Raw genomic sequence first — 15,773 nt, forward strand, 5'->3', positions numbered from 1 at the left:
GAAAAACGCTCCATCAAAAAATTTCAAACAAGTCTTGGCAGAATCTTTGTTTTGAACAGTGGCACCTTACAACATAAAGGGGTTCATACCTTCATAGCTGCAAACACAACTGAAATGTCCTTATCTTGCATTTTGACACATTAAAAGCTACACTGACCGGAATAACTCCTGCCTCTAATTTTGAAGATGTTTAAAATCAATATGTAGTAAACTTCAGATACAGTTGATTTATACACCACTTTTGACGAATCCACACAAATATGAAGTACTTCAAGGAACAGAAATACTCTCTTAATTACATGTTTTTTCTAAGGCACATATTCTACATTTGCTTCCCCCTCAGAGTCACTCCACTATTGTTGAAAAGAAAGGAAAAATAAAAAGCCCTAGTTTTAAAATTGTTTGGGGTCCACCTGTAAAAAGTGTTGAAGTGTAATATCTAGTTCAGGTGAAGGACAATCAGCTACCTGAAAACGAAAAATTAAAATATCTTCATATAGAAGTACAACAAAGAGGAAAACTACATATCAAAGGACAAGGTAACCATTGCCTTTAACAGTAAATCTGCTGCTTTATAAAGATCCTGAAAACACAGCTAATTGTTTGTTCCGATCTGAGGTTCTGAAAACAGAGGATAGACTTTCAACAGCTTTACCTTCAGATGCGCACAGCTGTCACTTTAGAAATAAGCAGATTGAACTACCTGTGCCTCAGTGGAAAAATGGAAGGCCTGTAGATATTTTATGAAATAGAGGAATCATAAAGGAATATAAAGAGAATGAAAAATGGTTTTCACACAGCATAAATAATATGCTAATGTCTCTCTTTAGAAACAGCAGCTAAATAGCATTAATTTACAGGTAATCCCAACTACTTTTGTAGTCAACAGAAGTTAACAGAACATGCAAGTCTAATCTTTCTTCCTGTCTTTTGGTAGCCTTCCATAAATCAGAGCAAAGCATTGACCTTGAAAAAGAAATCCAGCAGGCTCCCCAGGTGTTCCCGTTTGGATTTCATTTTCCCATATGACAGTGAATCATTCATACTGATCTTTCGGTTGCTGCCTCACAATGTGAAATACATTTGCATTTTACTTTTAGAAGTCACGCTCTTTGTGGTTCACTAGTGACCTATTAACTATGGCCCCAACACAGAATTTGTAGAACTTGATGAGCCTTACTGTGATGTAGAACATATGGAATGTGAAATACTGGGGTTTATGATTATCTTTTCAAGTTACACACTAATACGTGAGCAGTGCTATATCCAGTTATTGAGGCAGATTAAATTGCTGCAGGAGAGGAAGAAAGAGGATACAAGAACTCTGGGTCAGTTTAAATCGGGAAAAATAAAATAGTATAAACATTAGATGTAAAATGCGTTGAAAGACAAAAAAGTATTTATTGGATACAAATAGCTTCTTTGCACTAGACAGATAATAATATTACTCAGCAACTGAAGGCTAGAGAGGATGATATGCACCTTTCTTCTGGGCGTCATACTGCATATATAATCAGCTTTTGCCCGCTTTCTTGTTCTTTAGCAGGACTTGGCTGCAAGAATATAAATGCAACACCAAAATGAGTGAAGATCACCAGTAAAACAGGAGTGCTCTGAACAAGGGCATTTTCAATATGCTCTTGGAGGGCATGTATATATCTGCCTTTATATTTCATTGGACCAGTCAACTCACAGCCATTCAGATGTTTTAACATTTCATGGCTTACAGAAATATAATATTGTTTAACTTTTATAAATATCATAGAAACAAAGCTATCAAGTTAGGTACAAGTTTTGCTACTGATTTGCAAGAATACAAATGAAAAGCAAAATCCTGAATTTACAGGTTATACCTGAAAGCTGCACATAGATATGACCGTATAATATAATCAACTTTACATAGTTTTCATCCACAGTGAGAAATGATTGCCTTGACCTGTGATAATACCAGAATGATTTTAAGGGCCCAGAGTACATTTAAAGTCTAAGAAAGAGACTAATATTTTTTTAAATTGTTCTTAGGACAAATTTATAATAAGTGGAGAGGACAGATTTAGGAGAAGTCTGAAGCATAGCAAAGTGATAGCTTGTTTTAGGCAATGACTGGGACATTGTTCCTGCTGTCATATGAGCTATTTGGAAAGTCTTTCATTCCACTGCAAAATATTTATCTTAACATACAATTAAAAGGAAGGAATCATAAATACAACAAAATATTTTTAATGAGATTTTATTAGACTGAGTGCTTATCTTGAGAGTTACTGATCAAAAGTCTCCAGCTCTGGGTGAGACATCAAGTGTGTTAATGTTGGACACAACTGAAATAACTTGCATTTTGCTTTTGGACTCACTTAAAGGGATCAAAATTCAGATTGTCTATTTTACTGCAAATGTAGGCATTTTGGAATCTACTGCCATTCTAATTTGCTGCTGGGCAGATGGCTGCTGTGAGTAAACTGTGCCACACTCAGTGAGACTGTGGCCTGATGCCATTTATTTGTGACCCACAATGTTGAGAACTCCTTCTGAAAGGACACCGATGCAATACAAATGTAAATATATGTTTCATGAATGAGAAATCTGAATACTTTTTACATTTTAATAACATGCCAGAGCTAATAGTGCATAAGTTAACTTCTATATTCATATGGTATCAGTCAGAAAAAAACCTTGTAATTACATGCTACTTCGTAAATAGGATGATTTTATTAATTTTGGTCTTGCTAGTATCTTATGACTAAAAGAATATGTTAATTTGAAGTACTGATTATAACAAAGCAAAAATTAATCTTTACTATCTCTGCTTTAAAGGAGCATTGATAGCACGATTACCTGCTTTTTCAGTCTTTCACCTGGCTTATCTATGAAACTGCAAGTGTGATACTTTTTAATTCAATGAGATTCAAATTAATCTCAAATATCCACAAAAACAGCATTTCTTGTGTCTTCTGCTCATACTTATGTCCTGATAAATTAGCTTATTTTAACTATCCCATGAAACCTGGCATTGTAAAGGTTAAGTGAAAGACATGCAAGGGCAAAAGAGGTTGTCAAGGTGCAAAACAAACAAAATGTTTCTTCCCTTGTACAGTTTCTTCTAGTTATTGTTCAAGCATTGCAGGCCAGTTGCAAAGTAGCAACACTGCTACTGTCTTCAGTATCCCCCACTTTGCTTGTGTTTATGATTTTGAGGTAAGTCTTCTGTATCATCTAGGGAGCAAATGACTGCAAAGTGCCTAGGATGTCACCCAAGCCTGAAGACAATAGAGGTGATTCAGTTTCTGAAAGGCAATAGCCAAGTCTAGCAGATATTATTGACCAAGGCTATCGAGGTAGCTGGCTATAGCCTGCCTCAACATCTAACTGCTGAATAAAAAGCCACAGTGGCAGAAGCAGAGGACGCGCAGGTTTAGAGCAACAGAAGCCATGGAAGGAAGCAAAACTAAGAGACAGCAACAATAAGACAAAGTACATATAAACTTTTAATGAATTAACCTTACAAAAGACAATAGCTTCAAAACATTTGACACGTTTGTACAAAACTATTCCAGCATTGTTAGTTCTCTCTTCAGAAAGAATGCCAGCAAGCCACCCAACGTGTCCCTGGCTATGAGATGCAACTGGTGATCACATCCAAATCATGTGTGGACAGAGTAAACTTATTTACAAATACTGTATACTTTAATACCAGATTAGTAGATGCTATTGGGGAGCGACTGTATTTTCCAGAAAACACCATGCATCAGAAAATAGTATGCACCCCTAGCTTTATTGCCTTTTTTCCCCCACATTTGTCACTAACATATCTTTTTAGTCCTTTCAGGATTAATCATCTTTTAATTCCTATTCCTTCTTTTCTTGTCTTTGAATAACAGTGCAAGTAGCAGTACAATCTTCCAGTCCTATAGAGTACATTGCAACTGTCCTTGAACTTAGGATTATCAAGGTGCAAAATGACGGCTCATGGGACTATTCTGCAGCCATATTAAAATAAGTGCCACATACCAGAAAATAGCACGCATGTTAAGGGCCAAAATGTAGTTAAAAAGTGCGTGATACTTTCCTGAAACTACGGTATCAATGACACGTACAAGCATCTTCAAGATGCCACGTTCCCTTGTGAAAGGGATCTTGTCATTTCAGTATGTACAAAGTATGTCTTCAGTTCTCCTTTTCCTTTCACATTTATTATTCCTCTGCAAGTGCTCATGTATCCCAGTGTCTGCAGGACGTTGTTTGTCTCCTCTGTAACCTGCAACAATACAGTAATACAACCAGCATTGATAACAGAGAAAAGCAGAATCTTCTTCCAGAGTGTGACTAGAACATTTGTTCTGAGCTACTACAAGGGGTTTGCTATAATGCCTGAAAGGCCTTTAAGGGTCTCTGTAGTGTGAAAAGTGAAGTTTGAACACCTGAGCTCTCCACTAGCCTGTTGCTGGATGACCATTCTAATCACATCAAGTATAAAATTTGATATAACCATTGTAAACAGAGGGCTAGCAGATATGCATATGGCACCAGGGACAACATCTTCCTCATATAGCATTTTTCTCAACCTCTCCTCAAATGGAGCTGTTTTCCATTTCAGTAGATCCAGGCTTCCCCATCTTTTTGCAAATACAAAGGCTGTGTGAATGGGGTCATTGTAAGACACCAGCATCATCTTTCAGAGCTGCTGTTGCAGGTTTCTCATATAACTGTCAGTGAACCAAACTTTAGGCATTTCTGCCATTTTAGATGAAAGCCCACTAAGACAGAGGTTGTTCAACAGCATCCATTGTCTCAGACTGTTTCTTTGTGAAGCAAGCAACTGTTTGTAGATGTCATTGCTTTGACATCCCTTCAGTTTTCAGTTTTGAACAACAGCTGGTAACTTTAATTTTCAATTACTTAGTTCTGAATAGTCTCAACCATAGATTTGGAGTGCTCTCAGTCACATGCTGGGATTCCAAAGTGCTAGGCAGTATACTAGGCAGACAGTTAAAATGTGATCCCCGACTATGGAACCAGTGAAAAGTTAATAAATTGAAGGTCTTTACAGCTTTGTCTATAATCTAGATCTATAAATATTATTAAAGATAAAGATTAATAATCAGCATGGTTCATTAAAATGGAAGTTTCATGATTGCTTTATGGATTTAATTTGATGTACAACAATTATGGTTATTTCCGCTATTTAGAAATAATTAACATCAGGAATTCTCTTCAGAGATAAGGTAGCTAGTATTTTATGAGTTCAGAAATTCCCAGAATAGACATGTGATTTCCTCTCTTAACCTAGGGATGCATCTCTGGGCAACCCATGACTTCTTCCACTGTATTCCTCTGTAGGGCCAAGACAAAGTTTTGATTCTTGTCCCATTTTCCCTAGAATTTTCTTTTCATGCTTTACTCTCCTGCTCAAGATCTAATTATTTAGTGCACAAATATATGACATTTTTTTAGGCTCCAAAATCAGAGGATTAAGATAAATACTAGTACAAACCCAAGATTTACCTGTATTTTATCTAAGACACCAGTGCTGTCCATCCTGCTGGCCACATTTACTGTATTGCCCCAGATATCATATTGTGGTTTTTGAGCTCCAATTACTCCAGCTATTACAGGTCCATGGTTGATACCTGGAAAACATCAGAACTTAACATTAAGAATGAAGATCCACCAACCAAGGACACTTAGTGCATCCATGGTATTTGGCCCATACTGGATAGTGAGTACAGCAACAAAGAGCCTGTTCACAACTGTCTCATAAACCATTTAGAGCAGGAAGATGTTAGTTATAAGAATGCCAAAAGTTAGTTCATCTAATTTTAGTTTTACAGCTCCCTCCCATCCTGAGTAAATTTGATATTTTCAACCATTAGTACCCTAATGCTACTGCATTTATTAGATAGCATGAAGAACACTGGGAGAGCAGGAGCTTCTGGGAAAACATACAAGAATTTCTTTACATTTCTACTTGTAGTGTAAAGAGCTTCTCCTCTCTGCAATACTTGATGGCCAAATCAAATGACTGTTACAGTATTCTTTGCTTTTTAAATGCAGAATAAAATAATGTGAATGAGCTGAAAGGATTTGAAGCCTTGTTCTGAAGGCTGGATTGCCCACAGAATGGTCCTAAATAACTGCAATATAAATATATGTATTCAAATAATTGGATTAAGCACAGAGTAAGTGTAACAAATTGCTAGCTCTGAAATGCACGCTGCTAGAGTGAAGAACAACGTAGTCCCTCATTAGAGTCTGGGCAATTTTAATCTTGCAGTCAATTTGTGTCCTGTGTTACATTTGCAAAGGGAGCTAGTTGTACTCTGCTAGTAGGGAAGGAAACTAGGAGGCAAAGTCAAAAGCACTATTGTTTACCAGCATCAAATATACTACAATTGTAACTTACATACTGATGAGTAGGAAAGCCAAGTTAGACCTAGTGAGAAATAATCCCTGGACAAGTGAGTAGTTTGGATTTCTAAAATTATTTCCAAATCAATGGATCATAACTGACTTCTATTAATTCCTTGACAGAAACCATTACTAGGGATATATCTATGCAGCAAAATGAAAGTGTGACTGTAGCACAGGGAAGCATCTCAGCGTGAGCTCACCTAGTATGCAACATGGCAGCATGGGCTAGCAACCACACTATAAACCCACTTGGAAACCCTGGAAAAAGCAACTGTAGCAGCTAAATTTAGAAAACTGGGGAAATATGCACACCCTAAAGGATGCCAGATAGAACCTGCTAAGTATTTGTCTAAGCACTTGTGATTAAATGCACAAAGGAAATTAGGCCTTGCAACACTCTCCATTAAAACCAAGCCATGGGTGTGTCTTTCTGCTTCATGACATCCATCCAATGTGTGGAAAGCACTAGGGACCTAAGAGTGGGATCCACAAAAGGCATCTGCCGAGTAGCCCAAGCTGGCTAGTAGGGAATACCGAAGAGATGTGTGTGGCATATGCTCTGCCATGGTCCAGAAATCAGGGCAGTGAGGTGGGACTTTCCTACAAAATATAATGGTCAGGAGGCGACTTCTGGTTTTTTATCTCCTTCCTGAACCACCACTACTAATGGTTTGAGTAATACTTCAGGGGCTAGAGAGCCAGCTTCAGATCCCTTCTTCAAGGAGACTTCTACCCATAGGTCTTAGGAATGTGTTTTGGTCAGCCAGGCATTCTGGGTTGTGCTGCTTTAGGGCATTCCTGCTAGTGCGGGTCTATTTTGCATAGCACACGTGAATGTTTGTTGGGGCAAGGCTGGAAGAGTTGTACTCTCAGTCCAGGTGAATACTCTAAGAGAGCGTGACACCATCTGTCTCTTTCGTGTCCAAAGTGACATGTAATTATTCTATGAAAAGGCAAATACTGTTCAGCAGGACAGACAGAGAATATCTCATTCCAAAGTATCCTACAGCCTGGGTGCATAGCATTCTGCAGGGGACAGGGATCCTCACGCTTGAGCAGCCTCAGCCAAAAGTAGGAACAAAATTAAGTTCACCTACAACACAGTCAAATGTTCTAACCGTGAAGCTACATGGAAAACAACGTCAGTCTCTATTCTGTTCTGAAAAACCCCCAACCCAGTACCTGTGCAAAATTTGCTGCAAAAGCATATCTGAACTTGTCTAATAAATCAAGCACCTTAGCTAACAGAAGGGGGCTAATGCCTGAAAAATAAATGAAGGTTGAAAGCTGAGACTTCCAGTGAGTTGCAGCAACTCTGGGGTTAGATGCTGGCTGAGAAAGACCTTTACAAATGGCAGTTCGGGTTTAAATCCTTACAGTGGGCATTATGTCAGAGGTAGATATTCAAATGTTTCAGTGGCTCTAATTGCTATGGCTATCACATGCTTTCATGGTCAGGTGGTGGTGGGAAGTGGAGAAGAAGCGAAAATGGGAAGTGAAGGTCCAAGTGGTGCCTATATTGGATTGAGGTAGCAAAAGTACTAGTTTGGGGCCTGTGTCCCTTTGTAGATTTAAACATTCCTTATTTAATGAAGCAAAGGTGTCTGACTTCTCTGCAACCTACAGCATTCACTTTAAAAATCATGAGGAGGCATCTTTTTTTTTTTTTCCCCTAGAAAGTTTTCTTCATGTTCCCCACTTTAAAGCAGTCAGTATTGCTTTAATCAGTTTGCAGGTTTAGCCCCCATATTCAGCAGTTCCTTATCTGTACTGACACTGCCGATATGTTTGCAAGTTATATGGCATGTCATGTATGGCGAGTAGAGAACTTTTATTCTGTACAGACATACAGTATCTCTACATGCTTTTTTTTAAAAACCCATCAAGTTCTGTAACACTTTGAGAAGGAAGCCTTCAGATTTGCTTTGCCAGTTTTTAACTATAGCATGGAATACAAAACGTACTAACAAAGGAGTGCTCTAAGGAACACATATATTAAGGAACACATGTATTTATCTTGCTAATAAAATAGCAAGTTTTGCCAGTGGGTGGCACTGTGAAATAAACATGAGAGGAGCAGCAGAAAGGAAAAGCAAGTGGTACAGCAAGAAAAGACAAGACAGGGGAATAACTGTTGGAAATCAAATATTTCTGACATGTTTACAGGATTTATGGGTTTCCAATATTTATTTACTGCTTTCATTTCACACTTTCGAAGTTACATATTGCATTGTATAACTGCTGTGTACTGCTATCAGGAAATAAACAGTTCACAACATATGGTTCTTGACCAGCTCTGAATTAATTTATTTCATCATTATTTCCATGGCTTACTGCAGCTGCCTATTTGTTTTTTAAAATACTGTAATGCACAAGTAGAAGCAATTAGAAGCTGAAATACAAAGGATACCCCTTTCAAATATAAACAACTAGTCATCTTTGTTCTTACTTGTCAATAACCACAGAGCAACAAAGAAGAGAAGTACCCTCCTTTAACACTGTGAAGGAAAAGGTGAAGTTTTGTATGCTTGCTTCAGTTTAGTACATCTGAAATATTTCAGACTCCAGCTTCACTCATTCCTTATAGCTTTTGTCTTCCAAAACCATTTATATGGTTTTGGTAAAGCTCTATCTAGAGTCTTCTTGTGTCTTTTGGTATTGATAAGCTTAAAAAATGTTGACCTCTAGAATAATTATTACACAGTTACCATAAAACCGTTCAGAGTCAGGCGAATATATTGCTTCAGCCATTCTGTACTTAGGAATACCACCCTTTTTTGAGTCCTGCCTTGAAAACACTACTTGCCCCAACAGCAGCTATGGTTAATGGGCAATACCACGTAGGCTGCCTTTAAACAGGGTAAAGGTGTTGCTACTTACCTTCATGGCCCTTTTGGTCATTTTACACTTTTAACACTTTAGTCAGCTAGTACTTCACATTGAATTCCCCCCTCCTTCATTACATTCTCATAAAAATCCTGTGATACATACCTACTCGTAACTTGAAGTCATTGAATGAATGCTTGTTTATGACATCCAGTTTTGCCACCAAGGCAAATGCAAACTCCACCATGGTTCCTATGTGCATGTACTGTCGTTCAGGTTCCTGAATTTAAACAGCCAAACAGAGTAAAATCATTTTCCTTAGCCTTAGTTGCTATGAGAATACAACCAAAATATGCTGAATGCTTAAAAACAATTAAACTCTTAGGGATGTCCTAATGCCAGCAGTCAGCAGAAGAAAGGTAATGTACAAGATGGTGCCCTGCCCAGCATGAGTTAGATCAAACAATGGCCAATAGACCAGGATGCATTTTACTTCCACAATCAGGCAGTCCAGAGATGATAGATCCAAACCACACCCCATCTAATGTTTTGATTGTCAAATAACTCATTAGCTTCTATCTAAACCCACAGGCACTCAATGTCTATGTGTGCCTAGGATTTACTCATTAATTTTTGCTATGTGTTTGCTTCTATTCTATGTCCTTTAATAATAAAGAATGCTTGTGGTTATCCCTGCAGAGACTCCTCCCTCTCACTGTTGCACAGCTCAGCACTCTAGCTGTCACTTAAGATCCAGTTAAATTCACAGTTTTAAGAGTTCCTCCACTGATCTCATCTGGTAGATAAAGCGAGCACCTCTGAGAATATCCAATAGACCTGAAAATGAAGAAGATGCAAGAGGAAGAGAGGAAGAAGGCATCCGTCCTCTGCCCCCTAATTTACTGGCTCAGAGCTTATACCACTTATAAAGGCTATAGACTTAATGTGTCCTCATACATCAGTAGTGTAGCCTGCTTTCTAAGTACTGGTTTGAGTCCCCTCAGGCTGAGGAGAAGTAATTTTCGGGCTCCCACAGCCCAGGGTAGGACCCTGACAAAAGAATGATTTCATAAGAGATGAACTCACTGTTCTCTATGAGAAATGACTGAATCTTCCTAATTCCTTGAGATAAAGTGACAGAAGAGATGGACAGATGACAACTTCAGGAGACGATTCATAGAGAAGATCCATCAGTCTAGGGGGACAGTAGTAGTGCTTGCCAGAGCAGCTGTTTTAGATGAATGAAGCCTGTTTCTTTAGGAGTTCAATCCTAGCTAAGACAGATGGTTTCCTGTTCAGTTGATGTATTCAGACCTTCTCCTGAGACACTTAGTCTTCCTTGGGTGCTTGTTTTAAGCTGGGAGTGGTTCCCAGCAGTATGACTAGCAGTCAGTCACTGCCACATTAGGTATGTGCCTCTTTGGGCATCTGTACTGAAGGCTGCTTAGTTCTGGTGGATTTCTTTCGAAAATGTGTACTAAATCACCAAAGGAACACTAAACCTTGGATCTCTTGATTCACTGCTTGTGGAAATAACTCAAATGATAAATTTCTTCCTGTGCACATACCAGTTTTGGTTGTGATTCAGAGCTCCTCTATGTCTTCTCATCTCCAGTCTACAGTTCTGCATTTCCTTCATCCCCTTCACCTCCCTGTATTAATGTCAGACTTAATTTAAAATCATTCTTTTTCTGTCCTCAGGATCCTTAGGGTCTATAGTTCAGGTGTTAATTACTTCTGTCTAGAAGGAACATGAGTTTGGCAAGTGCACATTAATCCTTAGCAGAGAATGTGTTAATTCATAATTGCTGTCTGTCACTAACCTGTACTACTCTAAAGATCATGGCAAAAGCAAGGTTTTTGCTTGTAAGTTATGAATTGCTTCTCTGAACTTAATTTCTACTGAATGTAGTTCCCAATCCTACCCTATTAAATAAATCAGAAACAAAGGACCACGTTCTCAGTGCTGAGCCTGAGGATTCTGTAAGTGTATGGTTAGTACATCTACTCAGCCGTCCCAGTTTACAATGGAAAATACTCATTCTTGAAGGTTTTTTACACTCTGTAAGTCCAGTTCTGCTGCAGCATGTAGGAATAAATTGTTGTGTTGTATTCAGAGTAGAAGGCTTGTTTTACACCTAGCAAATACAGAGGTGGCATTTTCAAAATGCAATGTGAAGGACAGTAATTCACAAAGACTACTATACAAAAGTATATACTTGTCCAGTACAATACAATCTACATTAATAAGAAAAAAATTAGGCACCAACATTACACATAACCTGAATTTTAATGAACAGAATTTTAGCCTCCATTTGAACATGAATTTTAGTAAGCAGGAACCTTTTCCTGTACCTGACACTGTTCTTGGTTGGGTGTAGCACTCAGTCCTGTTGCTGCCATGTAAGTGCTTCCAATGGTCTTTATCTTTTCAACTCCACTGAACTTTGGCTTTGACAATAACTGTAAAACAAGGATGGTTATTCATTATTCAGATCAGCAACCTTGTCATGGTAACAGCATTGCTACTTTAACAGCATTCAGAGCATCAGTTCTTAGAATAGTCTTTTAATAGACCCCAAGTGGTTTCACAAATACATACAGGATGAAGGACTTAAGGATGGATAAAATAATGGTTACACCTCCCAAGGAAAGGGAACTTCTCTCTGTTAAAATACCTTTTTATTATAAAGGAACTAATTTTCCTGGTTTTAGTTGGGATAGAGTTATTTTTTCTTTTTAGTAGCTGGTATAATGCTGTGTTTTGGATTTAGTACGAGAATAATGTTGAAAACACACCGATGTTTTTATATGATGTTGCTATAGTAGTGTTTATACCACGTCAAGAACTTTTCAGCTTCTCAGATCCTGCCAGTGAGAAGGCTAGAGGGGCACAAGAATTTAAAAGGGGACACAGCTGGACAGCTGAACCGAACAAATGGTTCACAAATATATACAGGAAGAAGGACTAAAGGAGGGATAAAACTATGGTTACAGCCTCCAAGGAAAAGGAATTTCTGTCTGTAAAAAATATCTTTTTATTATAAAGGTACTAAATTTATAGCAATGAGAATGAATTCCAACTTATTGCACATACAGCTCTTAAAAGTCAGTAGACTTTGCACTCATTTGATCTTGAAACTGCGTCACCATGTGAGCCAACAGTTAAGCTTTAAGCAACTTTCCGAAAGTGTCTCTTCTCTGTCAATGAGAAGGTCCATGTTAATGGGACTAAAATCCAAGGACTGTAGTTAATATCCCAGGGTTTATTGGACATTCCAATGTTCTCCAAATGGGTTTGCTGCTTAAATACTCTTTATAGCTTCAGAACTGCAAATTCAGACTGTGCTTTCCAAGTCATGACATGATCTTAACACCTTTTTATGGTATTTTCATCACTAATAACTTTCTTTAAGACAAATACTGTTCTCAGTGAGACCTTTACAGCTATCTTTTCACAATCCCTCTGTAGTCACACTCTGTATTTCCTTGTAACTTCAGAGAATGGAATATTAAAAACTTAGGCAGTCCTTTGAGTCACTCATGTATAAATTTATCAATGCTCCGTATAATGAGACCAACACAAATCAGGTATAACACAAAGATGTATCATTTTAGGGGACATAAATTTACATACCTGACTTTAGGCACTAGTATTTAGAAATTATAGCTAATATATGGCATGTAATATGACTGCCTCATGAACTGTAGCTAAACATCAAAAAATTTCCCATCAGATATACGTATAGGATTCTCTTTATAAAGAATCAAAAGAAATTGAGTATGATGTCAGATCAAAATCTCTTTTATCCCACACAAATCTTTTTCTTTTAATACTTCATGTAAGTAATTTCCATGTGACTAGGCACACAAAAGTTCTTTTCTGACAGCTCTTCTACTCTGCCTCTCAAGTACACATTTCCTTACTGTTGCATACCCTGATATATTAAGATTGAAACTATATACTGACATTTGTTAGAAGTACATACATCATCGAAGTCAGCAATGATCTCATTTAGCAGCCTCAGACATTCCAAGCCTTCCTTGTTTACATCAGATTCTGTGTAAAATTCCTTGAAATCCGGAACAGAGGCAAACATGACACAGACGCAGTCGTATGACTGATGGTATAGATCCTGTCCAAAAGAAAACAAAATAGAGAAAAAAAATCTGTCACACACAGCTCTAAATAAAAGTTTCCTTATTAACATGCAGTGTCCTGGTTCTGAAAAGGGAGGCGTTGCAGGAGTTGGAACACCTTAAGACAGTGGTTGGGTATTTTTTGCATTTAGTTGCATTTATTAATTTTAAACATTGTATAAACCTGTTTGTTAAAAAAACCTCAATATATACAGCTGAAAATATTTTAGTGATTTAAAGTCACCTTTTTTTCTCTCCTGAACATTAACTCCGTGAATCTAAAACATTCACTAATTTATTAGATAGGACCCATTTCTGAGGCTTCTCATGAAAATAATTTGGTCTGGCTTGCATGGCTGAAAATACAGTTTGCAAAACGGTATCTAATTTATTACTAGCTGTTTTTGTTATTTTAATAACTAGAAAACTAACCAAAACCACAAATCCAGTGCAGTAGAAATGCATAATGCAACACAATCCTGATTGATAGTTCCTAACCTAAAAGGACAATATGTCTAATAGGAAAAAATAATTGCCATTTCTTTTCCATAACAAGGAGCTGAGACAAAGGGAGAGAAGTCACCTGAACTAAAACTTATGTATGTCAGATTCTCCACTGCCTTTTGTGACCACTGAAATTAGAGCACCTCTGCTCCACAGGAAGATTCTGATGCTAAAAATGACACCACCACCCCCCTTCAGTTTCTTCTCCACTGCCCTTAAACATCAGAATATCTCTTATTTCAGAACAAATTCACATCCTAAAAAAAAAATAAACAAAGAATATTAAGCTAATACATAAAAAAATTCTAGCATCTATACATAAAGATAGACACAGCAATAAAAAATGCTGTAAAGTCAAATTCTGTTCAAGCTATTATTTGAATAAAACAAGGATTTCAATACTCATGTGAATAAGGTGAATAGGATTTGTTCTGTGATTTCAAGAAGAATCAGATATTATTTCCCTTTTTACTTAGCAAAGCTCTTTTTTTTTGGCTGGTTTGGGGTTTTTTTTTGCAATTTCACTGGCAGTACATTTCTTTTTGGAAGAAAGTGGTGTGTCTGTACACAGATGTGTACAAACATAGTGAATCTCTACTGGTGATGTATAACTGAAAAATAGAACTACGGGAAAACTGTTGAGTGCCTCATCCCAGAACAGGTGTGAGGGAAGTTTCTGAGCAAACATGAAAATAATGGTGGACAGGGAGGAACATGGGCAGATGGAGGAGGTAGGTGATTTATTACTAGATTTTTCTGCCCCTTTATTTTCTAAGGATTCTATAACCACAGAATCAAGCTCCACTGTGCCTCCGTGCAGTGGGGATGGAATATATCACTGCAATTCACCATTACTATATATATTCTTAAAGCTGAGCTGGTTTAAATTGACTGTGTGTACCTGACATCTAGCTTACAGCCATATATATAAAATCAGTATCACTTTAATGCAACCTGATTGTGTAAATGAAAAGTGACTAAACAAAACGTCCAAGCCGATGAGTTCACTGTCAGATCGCTACTAAACTTCAAAGAAGTTCTGGATCTCCTGTGCCCTCCTGCCAAGAGAGTTTTTCAGGAAGAACTATTATTGTGATAATATGTTTCTGCAGTCTGTTTTATCCATCTCCATAAGCACCTGATTAATAAATTTAATCCATATAATGAAGTAATGAATAAAAGGTGGGGGTGAGGGAATCCCTATGGCTGGATGATGTCAATTGAATTTAGGCAATTTAAGCACCTGTCTGAAGTATTTAGTTTGAGAACACAGTCATCCCATGTGTCCTATATTGTCAGTACAGAGATATGCCTATGTGGAAGGTCATATTAATGCCAGATGGGCAGAATCACCTCAGATAGTGTTTCTCTCTCTCAGTCAGTTATGAAAAAAAGGCTAAAGAGGTAATTTCTCCTAATGTAGGCACTCAAGAGGAGTGCCTGAAACTCTGCAGGATGACTCTGACTCCAAGAAATTCAGAAGCTCAGGCCCAAAAAGATGTCTCTTTGGTCCAGTGACCCACACTTAAAACCAGGTCCGCTCTGTGATACTGCAGTGACATACCTGGCAGCTGTCTTGATTAAATATGTACCTAGGCTTGGTGCAGATATACTCAAGTGAGCCTGAAATTAGTTCAGCAGAGAAGCAGCAGCAGATTAACAGGCTTTCTCCTCATATGTTTAGCTTTTGCAGTCTGCATTTTTCTTCACATCGACCTACTTCAATTATGTCAGGCATGCCTACACTGAAGCTACAGTAACATTTGCATATAAATACACTCAAAAGTCAAGATCTAATGTCCTGAGTGTTTTTCATGGGCAAGTTAGCAGAATATGTACAGAAATTATAATCTATGGTTAACTCAGCTTTCCTTCTATTTCCTCAAGTCTCCTTCTCT

At 37.7% G+C, this 15,773-nt stretch overlaps 1 protein-coding gene across 2 annotated transcripts in view; it reads right to left on the reverse strand.

Moving 5' to 3' along the window:
• Positions 1 to 3,464: 3,464 nt before the first annotated feature.
• ADCY2 (adenylate cyclase 2) overlaps positions 3,465 to 15,773 on the reverse strand; it is a 224,380-nt gene continuing 212,071 nt past the window's right edge. For both annotated transcript variants that reach the window (XM_040588033.1, XM_040588032.1), the window contains 5 exons: positions 13,221 to 13,367; positions 11,587 to 11,694; positions 9,397 to 9,511; positions 5,500 to 5,624; positions 3,465 to 4,252 (listed from right to left, as the gene is read on the reverse strand). In XM_040588033.1, the coding sequence (XP_040443967.1) occupies positions 4,100 to 4,252; positions 5,500 to 5,624; positions 9,397 to 9,511; positions 11,587 to 11,694; positions 13,221 to 13,367 (648 nt within the window). In that variant the 3' untranslated portion in view covers positions 3,465 to 4,099. The remainder of the gene's footprint in view (positions 4,253 to 5,499; positions 5,625 to 9,396; positions 9,512 to 11,586; positions 11,695 to 13,220; positions 13,368 to 15,773) is intronic.

Source organism: Falco naumanni, chromosome 3, assembly GCF_017639655.2.
Source record: "Falco naumanni isolate bFalNau1 chromosome 3, bFalNau1.pat, whole genome shotgun sequence".
Taxonomy (NCBI): Eukaryota; Metazoa; Chordata; class Aves; order Falconiformes; family Falconidae; genus Falco; species Falco naumanni.